The sequence below is a fragment of the Manacus candei genome, unplaced genomic scaffold (genome assembly GCF_025592945.1).
Source record: "Manacus candei isolate 608988 ecotype Guabito, Panama unplaced genomic scaffold, ASM2559294v1 h1tg000043l, whole genome shotgun sequence".
Taxonomy (NCBI): Eukaryota; Metazoa; Chordata; class Aves; order Passeriformes; family Pipridae; genus Manacus; species Manacus candei.
Window position 1 is genome coordinate 18,192,439 of NW_026138091.1, and position 23,828 is coordinate 18,216,266.

The window sequence follows — 23,828 nt, forward strand, 5'->3', positions numbered from 1 at the left end:
GACTTATTCTGTCATAAATACTTCCATGGCAAGTACCATTGGTTCCTGAGATCAAAGGGCTCAGCTGGCCAGCACTAGTTCAAAGTCCAGCACATCATTATAGGCAGGGTTGTATCAGCCAGTTGGCCCATAAACAAGCTACAATGCTGAACTCTGCTCACTCCAGTCTTACACCACTGTGATTGTATCACAGATCAAATCAGATATAATGATTTTAAAGATAAGAATCCTGTGTGTTTGTTTCTCTCCTTCAGGAATATCAGAGAGACTACCAGGATGGCAGTAGAATGGTATTTAAAAGGATTTGACAGCAGTGGAATGATACTGCAAAAGCAGCAATAGGCTGCACAATAAAAGAAGTCTCAATGGATTTCTGCTTACTTTTGTTTGTATCCCCTTAACACTGCCACACCTCTGCTGCATACCTGAAAACACTTACATACAAGTGACTAGAAACACTAAAAAAGCAGAATGGTGGAAATAAAGCACTCTGAAAGAGGGCTAATTATAATTAGGAGCCACTTCCATCAGCACTAGGTTATCAGCTCAGATGGCCTTGCAGTGAGATCCTTCTGTGTGACACCTGTTTTTAAAGTGAGTCCATTATCTTTCTAAACCTATTCTTTAAAAGGCACTTTGAGAAGATGATTGCTTCTGCGCTGAACAGATTGCTTCCTGCTCTGCAGAACAGCAGCATGCGCAAAGGGCCAACAATACCTTCTGCCCTGCTCAGCACCACGTGCTGGGATGCAGGTACCATGCAGGTAGAGGTATGGCAAGCTCTTCCACACACCCCTACCAACATCACCCCAACCCAAAGTGCTTGGGCCTGCTTTGGGCATTAAGAAAGGAGCACAAACAATAGAAACAGCACTCTTGCAGCACACTGACAACCACTCGTCATGTCACTCTGACATTTTTGCAGTTCCTTGTGCTAACACTTTTACAAAAGAAAAAAATTTTACCAGGCACCAAATGGAAGAGTAGATACTGTCATATTAAGACTCCATTATGAGATAGATGCCTTCCACATATTTTTAGCTTCTGAACAAGAGATTGTATCTCGACTGACAATAAGAGAGCTAGTGCAATTTGTAACTCTTATTCTCCCACACTGGCCTTACATCTTCTTTTGTTAAGCAAACCTCTCTCCCTCCCAGAAATAAAGAAAAAATCCTGTTGTATTGCAACGAAGGAATTACGACAGAAAGGACATACACATTCCTCAGGCCGTGGACAAATAACAGTAACTTAAACCCTGGCATAAACCATCATTCCAAAGACATGTTATGACATCCATAAAAGCTTTGTCAAACCTTCAATATGGCTTTAGATTTATTCCTTCATAATGTATATTGACTGACAATATAATTTAAAAAAAGGAAATCTGAAAGAAAAAAGATTCTGTTTTGATTCTGCTTTATGCACCTAACAAATGAAAGAAAAAGAGTTTATCAGCTAGAAGGCAAACACATTTATCTCTTAATATTTTACTTAGCTGGCCAAAACTATAAAGCTTCTGAAATTCAAGATGCCTAGTCACTTAATGAAAAACTTTCTCAGCTTCATGGAAAACCATAATTTTCTGGAAGATCTTTACATTATGTTTTTCATGGGAATATAACCATCAAAACTGTAAGTTCAAATTTTTATCAAATAAAGAGAATAGATCAGTTCTTAAAACCACTTAAACCATCACATAAACCCACCAGAATTACTTAATTTTTTTTAAATCTTCTATTGATCTGACACCAAATACAGAGCCAGAATAAAAAAACCCACAGATACAGACTATGCAAAGCCCACTGACTAGTTGCTTAAAATGAGTAAAACTTTTTTTCTTGTTTGCAACAAATACCTGTTAAATACAGCAAGTAAAGCCATATCAAAAAAAATGAGATACGTGCTTTGAGTTATCTCAACTGGAATAGTGAAGAGCTCATAAATAGCAAGTGCAGAGCTATAAAAGGCTGAGTTTTAAATACACAGTTTTCTTGAAATTACAACATTCATCTCTTGAGGAAAACAATAATTGCTAATAATAACACCAACAACTTACTTTGTATCTTAAGGTGCCTCTCAATAAAGTGCGAGCTGTCTGAATACCATATGGCTCAGCATATTTTGTACTATCTCTGTTAGGAAAACCTTCAAGATTTAATCCTGGGAAAAAATCCATTGGAGTGACAGAATCCAGTAATGCTCCTCCAGCTGGAATATTGATAATCTAAAGTTTTTGAAAGAGTAAATAAGCAAGTATGAATATACTTAATAATTAATATAATATTAAATAATTACTATAATATTAACAAGGGTAAATAAGCAAGTATTCTTTTGGGGTACTATTCAATTTATTTCAGAACACAAAAGATAAAGTATGCTCAAAAATAGAAGAAACATGCTTAGTGTTTCAGGTGCAAACAAAGGCCCAATCTAAATTGTGAAGGGAGACTCTGCCCCATATGCTCCCTGCTTTTTGGTCAAATCATTTATTATCTTGGGGTTTTTTATGCAGGAGGAGAAGGCAAATATAAACAGCATGGTGGGGGTGGTTTCTTCTCTTTTTAAAGATTAAAATAAAGATACGAAATTGCTGCCCATGTGTATCTTTACTTGAGGCTCAAAGCACAGAGAGAATACACTATTGAAGGGAAACAAAAAAAGACATTGACTAGGTCTATTATCACTCCCAGCCACAGCCTTGAACCCTGCTTCCTTCAAGCAGCTAATGCCCAGATCTGCTGTGCAGCATCAATGAAAACTCATTTTCTGACTTCTGAGCAAAGGGGCAAGGTATACTTCTAGAAGAAATACTAAAGCAATGAAGCCTGTAGCTATGCCAAAAGATCATCTTGTGTTTGCCAGACAAGACAGGTGTGTGAAAGAATCCTACACAATGGTCAGACAGATAAGTATTTAGTGGCAAGGAGAAAAAAATTGCAGAATTTACTGACAAGCTTTCCTAGTGCTCTCATAATGAATCATTCACATGCATGATCTAATTTTTCCTAGCAATAGGTGAACCAGATCAGAATTAAATCAGAAACATTTTCACATTTTCCATGAAACCCTTTCGTCTTAAACTTTTAACTATGTGGTTTTACTTTTGAAATAATGATCCAATGTACAATCCTTGAATTTCTCCTTCCTTACAGTAGAGCACCAGAATGTCATGATAAAACATCTCAAAAGATTTCTAAGTTTTGCAGATAAAAGAGTTTAGGTAATTAGCTAAACTTTACAGTGGTTATACAAGGCAGTATTGTAGTAACTACTCTGAGCAAGTGACAGTAGAAACACAGTACTAGAAACAGGAACTGTGATAATGGCTTGCAGTAGCTTTGCACAAATCAGTTACAATCTTTCCATAAAACAGATGTAGTGCCATTTGAGAGGTTGCACAAACAGTAAAACAGATCATATATAAAACACATAAAAAACCACTTCACGAAACCCACTCAGTACTACAGGTTGCACCAAAAGAAAAAGAAATCAAGAATTCTGCTATACACTGCACAATTACAAAATGAAGCTGTTTGGTTTACAAACGTGACTAGATAGAAAAGCAAGTAGAAGGATGCACTCTCACCTTTGTTTCACAGGGCCAAAGACAGGGTAATTAAGTGGTAAAAGCAACACCCAACAGGTCTGGAAGTTGAACCCAGAAAACCAACTCCAAGCCAGTGCTTTAGTTATTAGAACACCTTCCCTCCTTGCAATCAGTTTCCATGTAGTACGTAAGAATTAAGCTGATAGCAGTCAGTCACCATCATGCTCTAAATATGGGACTAAGTCATGTATGCAACTGGCTTAGGCACCTGACTGACACTGGCTTGAAAGTAAATAGCACCTTACAAATTCCAATTCCCTTCTTAGCCCAATACCACCTTCTTTGTCTGGCTTTAAATAAAAATATTCACATTATTTCACCTCTCCATCTTTTAAATATGTGGCAGACTGAACTGTATTCAGCAACACTCCTTGTGGACTCCAGCTGAACTTGTATCTCAGAGGATTGTCAGAGTGCTCCGGAGCTGGCAGGCCACCGCAGAAAGAAGTGTAGGATATAACCTGTCAGATTTATCCACAGGAAAGAAACAGTGAAGACAAGACAGACCAGGACGCAAATGGCACAGAGCTACGCTGCAGAATCCCCATTAGTTCTTAAAATTTCTGTTGACATTATCCCCTAAATGGGCCAAATCAGAAGAATCTACAGTAAAAAGGGGAAAACAAAACAATTTCACTGAGCAACAGTGTCAAGCTGTCCCGCTGCAGACACTGTCCATAAAGGAGAGGAAACCAAAACATACATTGGGGCATGGACATCTTAGTTGAAAAAGCAAAATGTCCAGCATCTGTCACATATCAGTTACACATTAGTTGCTACCAAATTCCAAGCACCAGAAAAAGTAAAATGTCCAGAGTCTATTATACCTCAGCTGGAGTTAAAAAACCAACTTTACTAATAGAAATTTGGCAGAACTACCTGCTAACCTTACCGTAGCACCAACTTCTTTTGCCTTGTCAATGCATTCCATTGCCAACATATGGTCAAGACCAGGATCCAAACCCATTTCACTGACAACTGTAATACCAGCAGCTTCTACACTAAAAATAACAGAAACACAGAGCCGTCAGAATATTCATTATTACTGGCCTTTTATTCGGTAAATCTGTCCAACAAAGGCCTAGTGAATCTTCCCCACAGTAAATTCTGGTCTGTATGTGCAGCTTGTGGAAAATGAAAAAACCAAAAGCAGATGTTGAAACCTGAACAATGACAACTGTCTGAGAGCTTTCTAACTTTTGATTCTCTTACTTCACTGCAAGACCTAAGGGCTGGTGGAAAAAGAAATTCCTCACAGCTACTCCACATCCTGCACTCTCCTGGACAGTGCCATAATGCAGGAAGGTAGTAATGCAGAGGGCAGCACAGAGATAGTCCTAATTGTCCTGAAGAGGTCCTGCAGGTGAGAGGGGTTGAAAGGCCTACTTTCCCAAATTAAAAGTATTAGAGTTTTCTTTTTTTTTTTTCTAATAGGTGCCGACACTCCCAGAGGAGCTCATTTATCACCACAAACTGAGGATCTATTTTATTTTCAGAATCACTTTGTGTTTTGATAAATGAGAAGTGCCTTTTCTTTTTTTTTTTTTCTGAAAGCATGCCATGACGTCAGCAAGAAGGGGGAGAGGGCCCCTAAATCTCCCTCCTTGTCTGCAACACTGGTTCTCTACCTGTCTAGCTTTTTCCGTTTTATCTTTTGTAAAGACACAGCATGTACAGTTCTCATCTCACTTGAATGTGCTTCAGATTTTCTGGTATCACGACTGAGAGGAGCACCTAGATGAAGCCCCATGCCAAAACAACTCCCAAGCACATAGTAAGTAGGACAACAGAAACATTACAATAGTTAGAGCTGTCACCAATTTGAGAATAATACAGTGTGCCTATCCAAAAGAAGGGCACGAAGAAGGAGATTACTGTAGATACAATAAGCCAAGAATGAGGTTTTTATTAGGGGAAGGCAAAGGAGGACAAACAAGCTTGCTGTTAGAATAGGACAGCCCAGCTGCTCAACTTGAACATCAGATGATCCTGACAGGTCTGAGGGGAGAGAAAAAGGAACATTAACATGAAATAAGACGATGCATCCAGGAAAGTACATTTCAGTGTTTAGAGCACTAGTATAATGAGGTTGGGGTATGCACTCATTGCTCCTCTCTGCCACATGCACCTTTGGGGAAAAGTACTCAGTCTTCCAGTACAGAAAGGAAAGGAGAAAAAAACACAGAAAACACTAATTCACACCAAGCATTGCAGGTGTAACAGCCTGCAAAATATTCAGAAAATGCTAAAAAAGAAAGCAAAACCAGGGAGATGCTACTGTCACACCTACCTCTCCTGGAGTTCTTTCATAGCTGGTGTTAAGTAGCTGGCTGTTACCAAGTTCACTTTGTTCTCAATACATTTCTTAGCAACAAAAGGATGTGCTGAATAAGGTAGCAAACTACAAATGAAGAATTATGCAACATCAAAATTCAACCAGTTACTTATGCTGTCACTAGAAAGACACTCACAAATGTTTTTCGTATGCCTACAAAAGAGCTCAAGTAATAGCTCAAAAAAAACCAGTCATACCCTGAGCAGTTTCATACCTACATAATTGAAATACTACCCTATCAGGCCAGCATTGTTATATGCACTCAGAACAGGGCACCAAATAGTAGGGGAGTCATTCTTGAAACAGCATCTTTTGTCACACTTCTCTGTAAAATGCAAACCACTGACCTCTTTCCAAAGCCACCTTCTAAACAGGTACGGCTGCAAAACCACACCTGTGAAAGTTTGCATTACAAAGCTCTTGGTGAAGTACTTTGTGAAAAGCATGCTCTACATGGAATGAAAACAACACTCATGACATCCACGGCAAAAGAAACAGGAAGGTAAGGACTATGAAGTTATTTCCTTCCCTGTATCAATACCTGGAATTAATTCTTTCTTAATGGGATATTCAGGAGGAATGACCAAGGTGTCAGAATTTTGCCTCCTCTTGTGAACATGCACATTTGATCCCAGGGACACATATATTTGTGGATGCAACCGGCCCCTCACACAAATGCCTGTGGAAGGGAGTCCACGTAACTAGTGAACACTTCAGAAGAGATGTTGCAGACAAAACCCCTTCTAAAGTCCTGATGCCATGGTACACGAGAAGGCACTGGCCAGTTACAACTACTTACATTTATAAATACGACCCCAGTTCTTGGCCATTAAAAAAAAAGTTACTGTATTGATTTAGATCAGTCAACTAGGAAAAAGAAGCAGCATGACTTAGTTTTGAGCCTATCACGTTTTACACAGAATTCTGACCTGATCACGAGGTCATGTTTCTTCACCAGAGAGGACAGCTTTTCCTCACGCTTAAGGACATCCATATGAACCGAAGTAACATTGTTGTATTTTTTTGTCAGTTGCTCAAGTTGCTCCTTCATGACAGACACTGTTTTAAAAGTAAAATGCATAAACCGTTACCTAAAGACAAAGCTAAGTCCTAAGCACACCCACATATAATTGCGCTATATTTCCCAAAGACAAACAGTTGCATGGACGTTTTCCTTCACTAATAGTTGAAGAGAAATCAGGTATAAAGCACTTTACTTCCCCTAAATAGTCAATCTTATTATCAATTGCCAGTGTCAAACCAGTTATAACTCAAGAATAAGAATCTACAAGGATTACTTACTCTCAGAAGTAAAGAACCACTCACTGCTAAATTGCGTAATGAGAACAGACTTGCAACTTACTAGCAGCTTTGTTGGAGTACTTGACAAAAGTTTTAGCTGCAGTTTTCCTATCAGCAGACTAAGTCAACACAAATTATTCACACAAAACCAGAAGTTATCTCCCTTCTTTTCCACTTTAATGAAATATTGTATTGCACTGACTCTTGAGGGAAGATTGCAGCAGAAAAATTGTATGCCCAATATGTTTTAAAAGTAAACCATGTTTGGATTAGCATCATCCTGCTGAAAAACAACCATTTTCAATTAGTGTAACAATTTATCCTGAGACCTAAAGTATTTTAGGTCACTATGTAGTACATATCTTTGCCTGGTTCTAAAATAGTTACTTCTCTAACCTGGCCAATTCAATTCAGAGGTGAAGTATTCAATCAGTTTTTGATGGTAGCATCTATTTCTGCAAAAGCTCAGACTACTTCACTGAAAAGCAAGAAGCTGACTAGAAGTCCAGGAGGGAAAAAAGCCTAAAAAGGAAAATTTATTTTTCTTTTTCAGGCTCTGTTTGGCTTAAGTGAGACAAGAAAACCTTAGCTAGTTTCAAGGTCTAGATGAACATGCAAGTTCAACACCGCTAACTAACAGATTTAGTAAATAAACACATGCTTAGAAAAACTTACTCCATCCCTCATTCTACATAGTCGTACATTTATAGATAAATATGGTTTAAAAAGAAATCTTTCAAACACTCCATTTTAATACACTTTAACAGAATTCCTATTTACAATGAAGAATAGTTTAATAGTTTAAAGCAAAAACAATTCACATCATTCACCACTTTTAATGTAACAAAGACAGAAGCATTATGCTTTAGCTTAGGTCAAATGTTACTAAAAGGCCCAGATTCAATCTGATTAGTTTTAATATTTCCCTATGGCTTACTCCTACCAATCATGCATACGATAATATTAAAACTAAAGGGGATAAATCCAGTGTTTGCCTGCCTTCACTTCCCTACCATTATAAGGAACACAGAACTGAAAAAGAGATCCATGATAATGCAGCTAGTATTTGCCACATCTCGCTGGTTTCCTGCCCCATCTCACCATGGCTGCCAGCACAAAACAGAGGGAACTCAGCCAGGAATAAGGAGTGGCCAAAGAAGGAAGCAGGTGGGGCACAGGGTTATGGAGAATTAAAAGCATCTGTGCCCCTAAGTTAGGGCCTTATTTCCTTATGACCTTTCCACACTCAATGGGAAATAAAGATTGCTGGACTGTGATTCTCCGCACTCTACTAGTAAAATTGTGCTGAGAAAAAGTGCTAGGCAATATCATCCACAAATTCAAACTAAGAGAAGTTGATTACATGAAGGTTTCCCAATTAAGGTTTCCAACATTTGGATTTAAAGTGGTGAAGCCTGACAGTAGGAAACCAAACATGGCACTGTGATGTGCATTTCGCGCTTTCTGCACCTACTTGCCTCCTGTCAAATATTAAACAAGTAATATCTTTGTGTCTCTTTCCTTCCGAGTGTGAGCTGTAGAAATTGCATGTTTTTTAGCTACCCAGATAAGAGGCACCTGCTATGTTTGCTCAGTGCTTGGCAAAACACATCTTCCAGTTCACCTAGTTTCCCTTCCCGCTACTGTATTGCAGGAACTAGATGCAGCCTCTGTACTGATGAGGGGATGTTCACTGCACATTGCTGTAATCCTTCCCTGTTCACCACCTCAGGCAGTACTGATAACCAGAGTGCAGCTTTCCTAGAGTTCCCCACTTCTTCCTGGTAAATCTTCTCCCGGGGTTAAAAGTACTATGGTTATCACCATGAAGGGTACCAAAAGCAGCCAAGTATGAAAATAGCATGAAGGGAAAAACACAAGCCAAAGCAACAACAAAAATCAACAGAAATATAACTGTAAGTTTTAAGTGAAACCACTTCCCATTAAAGTATCTTTCAGGCAATACAGCCTTTGTTTTAAATCTGAAGTCACAGAATCAGGATAGTCATCATTAAGAGTACAGAAAACAGCTACTGAGATCCCCAGCCTGAAACATGCTACAGATAAAACTAAAACAGAGGAATAAAGAAGCAGGCATGTGGGGCTCATGGGAAGGTCAGAGAAGTTTTACCACCAGGGCACTGGTTATAAAAACAGCAGAGACTTCACTCATACAGATGTCCATAAAAACATTTTCATCTTCTTGTTGTTTGAGGCTGAAAACACAGCCAAACACCAGCTGACTAACTAGCTACAAAAACAATCCCAAGCCTCAAACAGGAAAAAATACCTCTAATTTCCCTACAGATTACACATGCAAACAGTAAACTTTTAACGTGGCTATGTAATTTTCAAATCAATTATATAAACCCAAAATGCTCACAAAGCTACAAAATCCTTTTCTGCTGTGCATCATAACAAAGATTTTCTTTATCTGTTCTCAGTACAGCATCCATTTATTATTTATGAGAAAGGTTCTGCCACATTAGCAGGTTTCAGTAAGACACAATCTTGTAATGAAAATAAACAAATTCTTACGTACCAACTGTGATGCCAATGTTGGAATCTCTAGTGAGATATTCAAGTACAGGGCCAGAAACATAGCCCGATCCGAGCAATAAAACCCTCTTCTTTTCACCCATCTTTAGCGACTGAGCCTGTTCCCTAGAAGGTGTTACAGGCAAAATTAAAAACCACACAGAAGGAAACTGTAAGCTGCTAAGGTTAACAGAAGTATATTTTAGTAAGTCTACAAACCAAGAGCTCTATTCAGACCGAGAGTTGTTCCTAATTAACTGATCCAGCACCATTTAGTACTGCTTCCATTCTTCTGCTGCGTAACTTCTAATTTCTTTTCTCTAACATAAACATGACCAATCCAACAACATCTCTGCTGCTTCTTGAATTGTTAGTGGCTGTTCATCAAAATTTTCCTCAGTTGCATCTTTTCCAATGGCCAAATTCCTGTAACCTGATCACGGGAGGACCACCAAGCTGTCTATGTCATGCTGGGCTATCAGAAAGGGATTTCAGTCTCTATCTAGCTCCCTTTACATCACAGGTAACTCTTAAAGTACGCAAAACCATTCTGGTGAAAGTGTATTTTGTGTAAGTTATACTAGGCTCATATTAGTCCATCATAGGAACATGATACTCAATAAAAGTCAAATAAAAGTTAATGCCCAATTAAGAAATCATCATTGCAGACAAGGACTCAGATTTGAAAATCATCATACAGTGTTTCAACCAAACTACTAGTACTCTCATAAATAAATTTAAGTAGATCTCCTGATGACTTTCAATATAAAATATATTCACATCAGATTTTGCATTTTATTTGCCAACTAGAATAATTTAATGCTGCAGTTGTTTAAATATGCTCTCAGAAACACATAAATTATAGTAGGAAAACACATTTTGGTTGTTTATAATTATTTTTCCTTTTAGCTTAAATTTGCATTGTTGTAAAACTTTCTAATCTATCTAAATTATTACTATGGATTACTGTAAATTTTTACCTTCATAAAAGTTTTACAGATTTTATTCTTTTTATAGAAAGTCAAGTCATGATTTAATACATTCGCAGAAAGTCTTCTAAGCCCATCACCCAAGGACTTTCCTCCTCCTACTACCTATTCTAATAGAATATCTTCCACAGCTACACACTCGTGGGCAGAGCAAGAGAAAAATACTTCTCTACCCTTTCGAGAGCAGAAGTGTCTAGAATGAGGTCACACTTGGACCAAACACAGCATGTCTATCCTAGGACAGTCAAAAATGTGAGCTGCCAAATGACTCATCAATTATGGGAACAGAATCTACATGGGTCCAGAAAAAAACATTTCAGACTATGCCTATTCTCTATATATGAGCTTAAATAATTCAGTTATGTTGATCTATGAACAAATAACAGTAATACTGGAGGCCCACATGGTGATATGCCATTGCAGCTGTGGATGGGAAACCAGTAGGAGTTAAGAAGCAAGTAAAGGTGTAAAGATGAAAATGAATTTGGTAAATCAAAATGCTTCTGCATTCTAGTGGTACCCAAGGCAGTTCAGCTCATACAGTCTGACTGTCCTATGTCTGAAATGCTCATGGACTTGAAAGGGTATTAGCAATTAGTCTAAATAGAGCCCTCAAAAACTGAACTGGACACAGCATCATACTATGTTACAGTAATAACAAGGCACATCATTCCTATAGGCTTTAAACAAGAGCCTATCTCTACCTAAACCATCACACCTCAAGCAGTAAAACCCTGCTTTCATCTGCATCATCCCCAAAGTTTGCAAAGTAAAGGAGGGTATTGTTAGCAGGTTCTGCTTTTCCAACAGGTAAGTGTACAATACCAATGAACAAATGAACATGACATACAATACACACACAGATCTGCAGAAATATAAAAAATCTACCCACAAAAACCCCCTTTGGAATGAAGTCTCCAGATTCTCAGGGTAGTTTGCACAAGACCATGCAAGGGATTATAGAGGAAGCAAAAAATTTAGATCATTAGGTTGTGTGAGGAATAAGAAAATTTGCTATTGAGACAATATCTTGAGGGGGTCTCTCAAATAGCACATAACAAAAATCACTCTGAACTGAAGCCTCTGAGAAGCAAACAGCATGTTACTTTGTGTGGAAAATGCACCTACAGTACATCATGCATGTGTACATGACCACAAATCTCAAAGTTCCCCAAGGAAAGTGGAGAGGTTTGGGATGCAGAAGTCAACACACTATGTTTTTAGTGCATAATGCATGCAGTGCTTATGGTCAGACCAATTTAAACTTTTATATCATGTACAGTGCAGCTCTCATTGACCATGAACGTGAAGCCAGAGGTCAAATTAACATTTTTCATAGGTAAATTATAGATGCTTGTTAATAGCAGGGAGCAAGGGGAAGGGAAGGGACGTCCATGTTGTTTATGTTTTTGTTAGCTTAATCCACTCAATGCTACCACTGGCAGATAACTACTGAGACAGGGTTTGGACGAAGTGGTAGCTAAAGTTGTAGCTGCAGGAATACAGTGAAAATCTGAGAGTCTCACAGAATCTCCTGAGTACATTCAGTCACAGAACAACACTACACAGCACAGCACTTGAGCCATACAAGATGTAACTAGATTCAAGGTATATTTAAGAGCCTTTTGCTTTCAGCCATTCCTTTCAAATGACTATATGTTACATCCATTTCAAAAGGACGAGTTACAGAGTAATACCGGCATGTGGCTGTTTTCTGCCTCTCTCTGGTAAAAAAGTTTTCATAACTCAAGAAAGAGAAAAATGATATCTTTCTCAACTTCAATATAAGTTATCAACACATGTTAATGATTTGGGCAATGTGCATGAAGAAGTAGGGAAATCATCAAGCATCAAATTTAGACACAGTGCAATATAGATGTATTCCACTAAACCACAAGAGTAAATAAATACAAAAGAGGAGACAGAATGCAGAAAGGGGGGGGGTGGGGTGTAAAAAGCTATACATTACCTGCTCTCTCTCAGTTTCTGGATATATTGATACTTAGGTGTCAGTGAGCCATTGGATGCAATCACTGCCTGAAAGTGTATGAAACAAATTTTGAGGGGTTTATGTATCTATGTATTTCAAAGCAGAAGAAGACAAGAAGAGCGCCAAATTGAAAAACTTACATCTCGAACAACAGGTGAGTAATTCTGTTTTTCAAGAGGTTCTGAGCCTTCTGATGACAGCTGTGGAGATAAGTTATTTCAAATCAGGTCATTTATTACACATTACATTTTCAAAATAAAACATCAAGATTTCAAGCAACATTTAAATGCATGCAACAATACCAATATCTTATAAATTTGAAATTCTTCTGGCCATACTCATGTCACTTGACTTTTAGGAAAATACAGGAATTCAAACAGCAGTCTGACTGTAAGTGAATGTTGAGTGCCCAAGAAAATCAGACTTAGACATTTACTGCAGGGTCCAGAAGCAATGAACTACCTGCCAGAGCCTGTTTCCTGCCTACAGAAAGTGTACTTGACAAATCCCTAAGACATCCAGGTCATTAATGTCTCGTTCATATTGTGTTTGAAAGGATTGACTTCAAAACCTTTTTTCTTTTTTTGAAGTACAATGTCAGTTATGTTCTACAGCAGATTCCATTTGAATGTATACAGGAGACCAGAAAAGTAACAAACAACCAGACCAAAGTGCAAGTCTTTTACCTTCTTGTTGGACACATAAGACCTTACCATCTCTTCAATATATGGGAAAAGCATATCGCCAAAGTACTCTGTTGCTTCTATAGGAAGCTGAGCTGGCAGATTGTCAATGGAACACATTAGAATCCCCGAGCCTTCAACACTGAAAGAGAGAACACAGCTCTTCTAAACTACTTCTCAGTACCTGAAAGGTACCACCTTTCAGAAGTGTTCTAAGCACATGATTTTTCAATATAATATTTCACTGTAAAAATTACATTGGAAAGCAATAATAAGTAAGGGCTCTCCCACCTGTCATGAGTGATATGCTGGTCAGCATCATACATACAAAATGGATTCTCAATTGTTGTACACTCTGTCATAAATTCTATAGATCCTCCAGTGTCTGCTGAAATGTCACATATTGCCAGAAGTCTAAGTGATTAAACAAAAAAGACAATGGAATACAGCATTATACGAATTACTAAGAAAGATAGGTATAAAAGGCCACAAGTGAACAGGAAATAAAAGAAATGTGAGAAAATGTATCTGACTTGTAGCTTCATTCATCTTAACCAATTTAGAAGTCAACAAAACACAAACAATGATATCTGGAAATGTAATGGAAATCTGGCCCTACTGTAGTCATCAGATTTGCATTCACATCAACAGCACTCATATTTCATGTGTAACTTCTCAAAGACTGGGAGAATCTGTTCATCCACCATTTTTTCTCTCTACTCCATGTACTGCCAACACCTCTCATTCATTATCCACCTGCCAAATCCCTCGAGCTGTCTCTGAGAAAGAAAGGCATCAAGAGTGGGCAGACAAGAGACAAAGACATGATTCCTCACCAGAATACATTTATATGTCCTCCCCAATTCCATGACTGAGCCAGTCTCCCAAAGAACTATTACACAGGGCTATTAGACAAAGGGTGGCTCTCACCCCCAGTGAAAGGAGACTAACCCTTGATTTGCACCCCACACTCCAGTCTCAGGTTTGTGAACATTTCCACTATCTGCTGCAGAAATAAGAGGTGTTAAGGAACAGTTGATTGGACTTGTACAAGCTAAATGACACGGTAGGAAGAACTTTCCCAAAAACTCTGCTTGGGCAGAGAAACTTCTAGCAATATTGGAGCAGTAGGTACATTCCCAGATACCACACTGTTTATATTGGATTATGTACGCAGATCAAGGGCAGAACTATCTCTGCAGAAAGACAGCTGATGCCTGCGAATCATTTGTACTACGATGTTTTCAAAAACTCCAAACTGTGAAAACAAGACTGCAAAGCACAAAAGAACAAAAGCACAGTCAATGGGGCACTGTAAAACATGCAAGAGGAACAATGTAAGAAACATAATAATTTACTAGAAACTGTGGTGAAATTGCCTAACATTACAACTTAATCATGGTGCTGCATGATGAAATGAGGTGTCTTACTTATGTGGTAACTCAGGACAGCCCTCTGTTGAACCATCAGCAGATATAACTGGCACCAGCAGCTTCTGAGCATCCTGTCGACTTAGCAAGCGAGGAGTATGTTGCTCCCAGTATATGCCATTAATTAAACAAGTTGTGTAGGGTGCAACCTGTAAAGAAAATTACAGATGCCTGATGTTCTTATTTAGTACTTTAAGAATCTGAAAGCCCCCGGTCTAGTATTTTAAGTTAATGTTCTCTCAAATGATGAATATGCAAAAGTTTAGTAACTACTAACACTCTCTGGAAAACCTTTCATAAAAGAACACAAGAGATGCTCACATCAATATGAAAGCGAGAAGTGTAATTTTCTGGATGTTTTTCGTAGTCTACTGGATCATATATTCCATCATGTTTTCTTACAAGATGATGGTGACGACTTAACACTGTCCCATAGACTTTTCTGAGGTCTGAAGTTAAAAAAAAATAAAATAGCTGTTATACTTGCACAAAAAGCGTTCCAGTGTTTTCAAACACTTTATTGTCACAGCATACCTCCAGATCTGGAAACTTCCTTTAATTCATGTGGTTCCACAAACTCACATGGGAGGGCATTGAACATTTCTTGAGCGCCCTGAAACCATGAAGTATGATTTAGAATAAGCAGAACATAAATGTAATGTAACACCACTTATTTGGTATTTGAAAACATATATAAAAATGTCACACACAGTTTGACAGTCCTGACAGAGAACATCTTCAGAGATGGACACAGTGTTTAACATACACCCCTGCTTACCCAAAACCAAGCTGCCAAGGAAGCAAGAAATTTACATCATTCCACACTACTGCAGACTGCCTAATACACAATCCAATGCCTGGTTCATGCTTCTAATGGCTGAGCTGGGAGGCCTCAACTCAGCCACAACAGATAGCTTAACTGCACTCTGAGGAGCAGTTTCTCTTTAGGGAAGACCTCTGAAGCCACTCCTCATCAACCAGGCCAAGAACTACCACATGACTTCCCCAGTGAGCTGTGATCACAAACATAAGCCTTTCAAACACACCATCTTTTTGTGTAGAAAGAATGCATTTATGTGGTCAGTGATTTCACTTTATAGATGGAGCCTTGTTAACTGATCTTTGTTGCCAAAGCCAGGAATAAGCCTTTTCCCCATGTCACAGAAAATAGCTCTAAAGTCCACCAAGCCAATTCAATGCTATACAGATATAAAAACTCAACAAATATTAGAAAAAATAACTCTTTCCCCCATACTTTATTAGGGTGCTTCAACATACCTTGTGAGACCAGAGTCAACAGTGGGAAGAAAGTGAGACCAAAATCATGCAGGGGGGAAAGGAGAGAGAAGCAGTAAGATTTAATCCATTTTTCATGATAAGAAGTTAGTGTGTCAGCCTTGTCAGGCATGATCTCACCTTAAACATTTTAGTCTATGTTACTTAAAAATTCTTGCTAGAAAAGGAAAATGTGAAGTCCGAGCAATCAAAACGAACCCATCAGCCCATTTAACCTGACACTTATCAAATGCCAAGGATTTCTATTAACAATAATATAGCATTTCATTTTGAAGCCAATTCTTACCTTAGAAACATTACCAGTGCCTGTAAACACAAATGTTAAGGGCCCCACTGACTTTGGCATCAATCCCAGTGATATTTCATATCCAGCATCCCGTACTGCCTGCACAGCCTGACTGCTATTCCTGTAGTTGTGTGCCATCCCAATGTGCTGAAATCAAAGGCACAGAACCATCAAGATATTTTCCACATTCAAATACAGATAATTAGCAGATGCCCAAATGTCATTTTGCTAAAGACAAAAATATACACATATACTCTTACCATGAAGGGAGTGTGATGTCCCAGGGCTAAAAATCGTAAACCCAATCCATGTAGAATGTTGATCATTCCTGTTGTTAAAAAAAAAAATAAAAATCAGACCATCAGTGTTACTTACGAGTATGCAGTTAGAAACTGAAGAGACTGACTGAAGCCTAAAATCATCCTGGATCTTTTTCCCATGTTTTAATACTATACTTCTAAAGAAAGTCTAATAAAACCAGAGGAGAAATTCAGTAGCAGCCCGTGACCTTAAACCTGCTCTTGGTCCACTTTATGCATTTCAGCACCATTTAATACTCAGATATACTTTTATGAGATGCATCCACATCACCAGATTCCAAAGGAGATAAGAGTCTTCTGAAGAAACAGAGTTAACGTTCAGTAGAAAGGAATGAGAACCATGCCCCACAAAAATAAGTGTAAATGTATATCAGAGTGACAAACATGCTGTTAAAGCTCTCAGGACTGACAGCAGCCTTTTTTTCCCAAAAAACCTAGTAAGTTGATCTCTTGGTATTTCATCTGCTTCAGATTAGTTCAGTGGACAAACAGGACTTCAAGACAACATAAAATATCAGATTTGTCAGGAATCCACAGGACTATTTGACATGTAGTCTCATGAAAGGAGGAGGAACAAATCAGAGTGGAAAAAAGTTGTTAAAAGCAAGAATTAAAAATGTAATTAAAAACACACTGCAAGCCTCAACTTTTAGGAAACAGAGCAACCAGAAGTATTACAAGAAGTTACTTGTTGCAAGCCTGCCTTTACTTTATGCACTATACCTGCTACACCGGCCCACTTTCCAAAGGCCACAACTCGCATTCCTTTATGATCAACCATTTTTTCATAGTCAAACAGTCGAATTTCCTGAAAATACACAGTAAACTGAGTATCAAATTTTTCAGTGAATGCAGTCAGTGGCACATTGCTCTCCCAGGAACTACCTTTTCACATGCTTTTGTCATCCTTCGTGATAGAGGTTGATGGGTAATATAAGAAAGGCAACTAAATCATAACAAGATTTAAGTATAAAAATAAAAACATAATGGTTGTGTTGAATTCTTATTTTAAAGAATCTCTGCACTTCCCGTGCCCTCTGGCACGGAGCTTGCCAATGTGCCACTCCAGATGCTGCAGGCCCATTCATACCCTCTGCCAAAGGACTACTCTTTTCTGAGTGAACTGTCTGCCTTCCTCTGTAATGACCAATACACACTCCAGCTTAGTAACTTTCCAACAACTCTTATTGCTCAGATAGAAAGAGCCTCTCTTGAGCACACCATGCTCACAACTCACCTGCCTTATGTGCATGAACAGAGTAACACTGCAAGCACAAGATTCTCTGAGCAAGAAATACTCAGCTCCAGGAAAGGATACTAAAAACAGTCTTCATTAGCCAAATGACTACTGGAACACGCGTCCTGAAAGTAAGTGGACTAGGTAGCAAGCTCCTGATCACACTGAAGCACTAGGTTCAGTTTCCACCTCATAATAACTGTCAAGGGTCTTTACTATGGCACAATTTACCTGTCTTAAAATCTCATCCAAAAGGGGCATGTTTGCCTCTTGGGCTTTAATAGTGTGAGAGAAGAAGGCATAGTTCTTTTTAGGGATTAATTTTTCCTCTGGAGGTCTCTTCACACCTATTATCAGAGAAGCCTCAGAAATATCTTCTTGAATAATGGCACCTGCTTTGATGTACTCCTAGGAAAGAGAAAAATCAAAGTAAATTTTTCTGGGCTTTTTCATATTCAGATCTCAGCAACTAAAACAGAGGAAAAGTTGATAATTTTACAAAGCATAAACAAGTAACTGCATGTGCTATACTCATAAATCTCTTTGATAAAGAGGTATCAAGTATCAAATTGAAATACCATGCTATTATCCTATTATACAAGGCCAAAACATAATTATGTGTAATTAAAATCCTTCATCTTAAATGTAAAAAATACTACGAAAATGATATTTTACTAAATTTAAAGTATCCTGTAGCACTGCAATAATGAAGAGTCTTTTATAATGTGCTGAAATACTTGGAAATAATTTAGAGAAATATGACAAATTAATCTGAAGACTGATGACACATGATTTTATAAAATTGTATAAGGCTAAGTCCAAGCTGAAGAGCAACTTCTGAAGGAATATTTTTGCATAGTATGATCTGTGCTTTGGTGAAAACTAGCACTGTGCCTTAATTAAAAGGTGATATGTGCAAGTGATCACTAATTCCCTACTTATGTTTCAATTTTTGTTTTCTCAGATATCTTACAACAGAGTATTACCGCTGCTACAAGAACTGTAAAAGCTCTCTGTCCTCAAGTTCAAGAAAAAAACCCCTCTCTTCTCATTTTACATGAGGAATGGGATTGAAGCGAGAACAGGATTCACCAAATTTGTTCTTTTAAAAAAAATGAGGTTTTTTAGAGCTGTTGCCTTCGTACAAACACAAGACAAAAGCACCAATATTAAATGAATTCCCAAGTTTCTACTTCAAGAACAACTAGAACGTCTATGGAGATTGATGACAGGACAAGAAATCAATAAAAACAACTCCAAAACCCCACCACTCTGTCAACATTATATTAAAAGGTTAAACAAACTACTCCTTTTTCTTTCTACTAGCACATAATTACTCCTCATTTAACAACGTTTACATGTTTATGTTTTATTTCTTTATATGTTTTCTCATTAATAGCCTCTATTATTTTTCCTGTACTATGGTTAATAACTGAACTATGGTTTTCCTTCTCACTCTCAAAATGGGACCTTACCTTTTCATGGATGGCTCTCCGGTTTGACGGCTGCACCAAGACCTTATATCCCATCTTTGTCAACTCCTTAACATGTTTTGGTGCTAGAGGTGCTCTTCTTTCCCATGCATTAACATCTTCCCTCCTGATTGCCAGCACAGACTTACGATGATGCCAACACTTAGTATGGTGGAACATGCACCTACCATTTGTGTGACTAAAGGCTCGGAGCATTGTAAAGCCTGATGGCAGCAAAGACAAAGTAATAAAATAATACATGTACATGTATGATTCAAATATTTTTTTGTGCAAAAATTCTGGTCTCCTTTAGCATCTGCTGTAAAACATAAACCAGATACTTTATACTCTATTTACACCCTACTTTTGTGAGACATGAATTTACTTTCAGTGTGCTTTGTTGCATCTTGGTCTGGTGGGGTGTCCTTACAGACAAATTTTCAATTTCACTAATTGTTTTTACTACTGCAAAGGAAGGCTTTTAATGTGTTCAATTAATCAAGTTTTTAATTACAAGGCTTAAAAAGAATGCTGGAAACTTAAAGTTACCAATTATATTGGTACCATAATATGCCACCATAACATGCAAAGGTCAAATACTTATCAAAGGTTTGTATCACAAACAGTCAGAAGTAACAACCACACAGAAAGAAAGCAGGACACAGGCTATAATGCATGCAGTTGATTAAAAGAGAAAACCCAATATGTAAGACCAACACTAAGTATTTTTACATAACTAATTCTTACATGAGCCAAAAATGGAAGACAAGATCAAGACCTTAACTATTGCTCAGCAGTCACCATATGTGTGCCCAGGAGCCCTAATACAAATTTTATGCAAAATGGAAAACCTTCATTAGGATGGATTCCCATGCAGAGGAATATCCTTTTATTTTCTGTCTCCTCCTCTTCACTACCAGTGAAACATATGTGCCACTACTTAGCTCTGTTGTAAATAGCAGGGACTCTGCTCAGGTCCAGCACCAAATATCCAGGAGCCTAAGGACTTAAAATACTTATGCAATTAAAAGATGTGGATGTCAAAGATAGAGGCTTCAAAAATGTGAACTTTGTTTCCAACTCAATCTTAACTGATAATTACATTAATCTCTGTATCCAAATCGCTTGGAAAATCCTGTTCGTCCTCATGCCTCAAATTTGTAAAATCTCTATACACCTGAAGATTTAAGAGGTCCTATTTAACTCCAGGCTTGCTGAAACAGAAAAACTGGCACACAAAGGAAGGCATGAACAGAGGTACAGAGTCATCTACATTAGCTCCAAGTGTGGTCTTCCTAGGATTGCTAGATATGTCTACCAGCAGAGGTTACCATACAGAAGTTGGAGTTATTTTGTGACACTGCTTTTCAGCATAATAGGAGGATCCTCAAAAAGCATGTCAATACCTCTCAAAAACGAGGAAGCCTTGACATGCCATGTCACTGTAACTGCACACTAAAATGTAACAATAAGAGTAGCTTATAATCAACACACTGCATCTCATACCCAAACTTGCAGTGAAGCAAATTTCCCGCACACAGAGGCGTCCCACAAGAATAGAAGCGCCTCTTTTCAGCGGGAGTGCACTGCCCTGCCCTGAGACAGTGGGAGTCGGGGCAGTGAGCAAACAGCCGGGTGACCTCTGGCAGGCCAGAAGCTCGTCTACATACCTCCCGGTGTGTGCTCAGGCTCAACCACAGAGATACCCATATCCCGTAGTAAAAGTGAAAGTAACTTCAGCATTCCAAGCCTGCAGCGCTGGGGAACTCTCCCCGGCCTCCCCAGCACGCCGGGTGACGGCGGGGCCGCAGCGCCCGTGCCGGGTGCGCTTCACATCACTCCGAGCATCACTGGGGCTGAGCCAGCGCCGAGTAGCACAGCGAGGGGCCTCCCGCCAGCAGGGACCACGCGTGGGACGGAAACAAATCCCACGGAGAGCGGCAGGGAAAGGCAAGGGAGTGGACTCGGGCAGCGGGAGAAGCGGTGTGAGCGGGCGGCACCGGTCGCGGGAGGGCGGCAGGCACCGGGAAGCGCTCGCTGACACCGGGAGCGCCAGGCAGCGCCGTACCTACCTCGGGCAGCCGGGCAGCGGGAGGCACGGCCGGACAGTCCCGACCCCTCCTCCGGCCGATGTCCAGCGGCGCCACCGCCCCGCGCGGCAGCCAACCGCGAGCCGGCCGCGGGATACACCTCCCGCACCGCCAATGGCCGGGACACGGCGGCGTCATTTTCGCCGCAGCCACGCCCGCCCGGCGCCCCCCGTTCCTGCAAGGCCCAGCGCTTCAAGGAAATGCATGGAGAGGTAAGATATTTACGGGAACTGAGCAGGAACCATGCCGGCAGCTCGGAGGAACATGCCGAGGAGTAGGAGGCGCTGCGCCTGAACTTAATGCTGCTCAGATCATGCTAGGAGGAAGCATTGTGCCTGAACTTAATGCTGCTCGGAAAGAAGAGGACTTCTTTTGCCAAGAGTGTCAGCTGTGAACATTCCCTGGGACTTTGGAACCTTTGCCAGGCCATGTACCTTTCAAATGGGAATGTTACACAGATACCCTCCCCTATGTTGCATATTCTGGTTTGGCCACTAACCAAATGCTTCGAGCACTCTACTAGTAACTTGAGGACTGTTTTGAAAGTTGCAGTGTCATTCAGAACACTGATTTTAAAAGCACGTCTGAAGTGTAAGCACTAGCAAATTGGGGTTTCTAAGGTGAGCCTCTTTCAGCTATGTTGGAAGTTACTCTCTGTAAATGACTACTTATAACTGAAGGGTCTCATATCTGAGTCACCACTGAATACCCTAACTACTGTGATGGTAATTAAAAACTTTGTACAAGTTCCTGCTGTCCTTTTTGAGTCCCGTGACATGATCTAGACATCTACAGGATTGGTTCCTGTAGATGAGAAGGATAGGTTGATTCCTAATCATAGTGTTGTGTGGATATGTGCAGAATTGAAGCTCCAGTCAGCTCTGCAAGCACAGAGCTGGATTTTAAAAAACAGTAGCTAAAACCTTTTTTTAACACCAAAGCATTTCACTTTCAAAACATTTCTGTTTGAAAGAATTCTATTTTGAGATTCCTTCATGACTATATAAGAGTATCTTTTGTATAATTTGAAATTCTTGAGGTCTGTACATTTTAATTTACATTTTAGAATGTTCTTCTAGGGAAATGAAGTTCCAGGCTGCGCCAAAACAATCAGCAAACCAATGATCAACCATCTTTATTCAAAGAGATGTACTTGGTGACTCTGGTTTTATCCAGCAGCACAACTCTAAGTGCAAGCAGGAGGAGCAGAATGAATAAGGATGTGACTTAGATACTCTACCAAAGTACCATTCGGAGAGTTGATTTCTGCCACGGATTTGCCATCCCTCTGAAGGCAGATCAAGAGTTTTATTGGCATAATTTGATTCTCTTCCTGCATCTAAAACAGACCAGGTGAACTGCACTCTGAAAGTGCCTACTGTGCTTCATAGAGAAAAAGGCAGCCTAAGTAACCAGCATGGACTCATGCTGTGATAATGTAAAGCCAGGTAAGATGAATCCCACCTGCACTGTACTGAGTTCCAGATAGGGAATGCAGAATGGCTTAAAAGGAATAAAACAAATCTGGAATTTGGAGTTTACAAAACATGCTAATGTGGAATTAGAGCTGTTTTCTGTGATAAATACCTCCTGGTTTGGGTGGACTGTGATTCCATCTGCCTGAAAAACCCTATTTATAAGGTCTAATTCTTACCCAGCTGGAATGCTTTTTACTCTGCACTGTGGGGGAAGTGCTGACTTCCATTATGGTAACAATAAACTCAGAACACCTAGAGAGAGGTGGACTTCACAGATTTTATTCTTAGAATATCAAGGATAAATCTTGAATCTGTTGAAGTCAATGAAAAACTCACACCAACTTCTGCTGAGCTAGGGCTTCTCCCCAGGTCTTAAGTGAACCGGGGAATTGGCATCCTGAAGAGATTTTTACGGACTGTGTATCTACCTGTCGAACTCCCGTTTCTCATTTAATTCTGATTTTATACTGCAGAGATCAAGAAGTTCCAAGAAGCTTTCAGGCTTTCAGTCAGAATAAGGCTGTTGAAAAACATGACCTTTTATTCAAAAGCCACTACCTGCAGTGGCTGTTGACTGCTACTGTGAATACTGACCAGCAGAATACTAGACATCACTGAACAGCACAATGTTGTGTTCCTACAGTCATGTAGAGAATATATTTACATTCCTATTGCCGGTGGAGGAACTGCCTTCTCAGCATTCCCAAAGAAAGACCTTCTAATTTTAGTAACACCTAAGATGTGGGGTATATCTGTTCACATTTGTACATGC

The 23,828-nt window shown here is 39.3% G+C and overlaps 1 protein-coding gene across 8 annotated transcripts in view; it reads right to left on the reverse strand.

Moving 5' to 3' along the window:
• The window catches only part of AASS (aminoadipate-semialdehyde synthase), a 49,623-nt gene extending 27,949 nt beyond the window's left edge, over nucleotides 1-21,674 (reverse strand). For 2 of the 8 annotated variants that reach the window (XM_051795431.1, XM_051795432.1), the window contains exons 1-19: nucleotides 21,159-21,235; nucleotides 19,492-19,712; nucleotides 18,248-18,424; nucleotides 17,503-17,587; nucleotides 16,720-16,787; nucleotides 16,460-16,606; nucleotides 15,412-15,490; nucleotides 15,199-15,326; nucleotides 14,878-15,026; nucleotides 13,739-13,861; nucleotides 13,478-13,589; nucleotides 12,905-12,964; nucleotides 12,744-12,811; nucleotides 9,790-9,911; nucleotides 6,875-7,004; nucleotides 5,901-6,011; nucleotides 4,503-4,611; nucleotides 3,931-4,071; nucleotides 2,060-2,227 (exon numbers count right to left, since the gene is read on the reverse strand). In XM_051795431.1, coding sequence (XP_051651391.1) covers nucleotides 2,060-2,227; nucleotides 3,931-4,071; nucleotides 4,503-4,611; nucleotides 5,901-6,011; nucleotides 6,875-7,004; nucleotides 9,790-9,911; nucleotides 12,744-12,811; nucleotides 12,905-12,964; nucleotides 13,478-13,589; nucleotides 13,739-13,861; nucleotides 14,878-15,026; nucleotides 15,199-15,326; nucleotides 15,412-15,490; nucleotides 16,460-16,606; nucleotides 16,720-16,787; nucleotides 17,503-17,587; nucleotides 18,248-18,424; nucleotides 19,492-19,712; nucleotides 21,159-21,231 — 2,271 coding nt within the window. In that variant the 5' untranslated portion in view covers nucleotides 21,232-21,235. Of the gene's footprint in view, nucleotides 1-2,059; nucleotides 2,228-3,930; nucleotides 4,072-4,502; nucleotides 4,612-5,900; nucleotides 6,012-6,874; nucleotides 7,005-9,789; nucleotides 9,912-12,743; nucleotides 12,812-12,904; nucleotides 12,965-13,477; nucleotides 13,590-13,738; nucleotides 13,862-14,877; nucleotides 15,027-15,198; nucleotides 15,327-15,411; nucleotides 15,491-16,459; nucleotides 16,607-16,719; nucleotides 16,788-17,502; nucleotides 17,588-18,247; nucleotides 18,425-19,491; nucleotides 19,713-21,158; nucleotides 21,238-21,560 lie in introns of those variants that run through there. The other 6 variants (XM_051795435.1, XM_051795433.1, XR_007905884.1 and 3 more) reach the window with 5 other exon arrangements.
• Nucleotides 21,675-23,828: the final 2,154 nt, after the last annotated feature.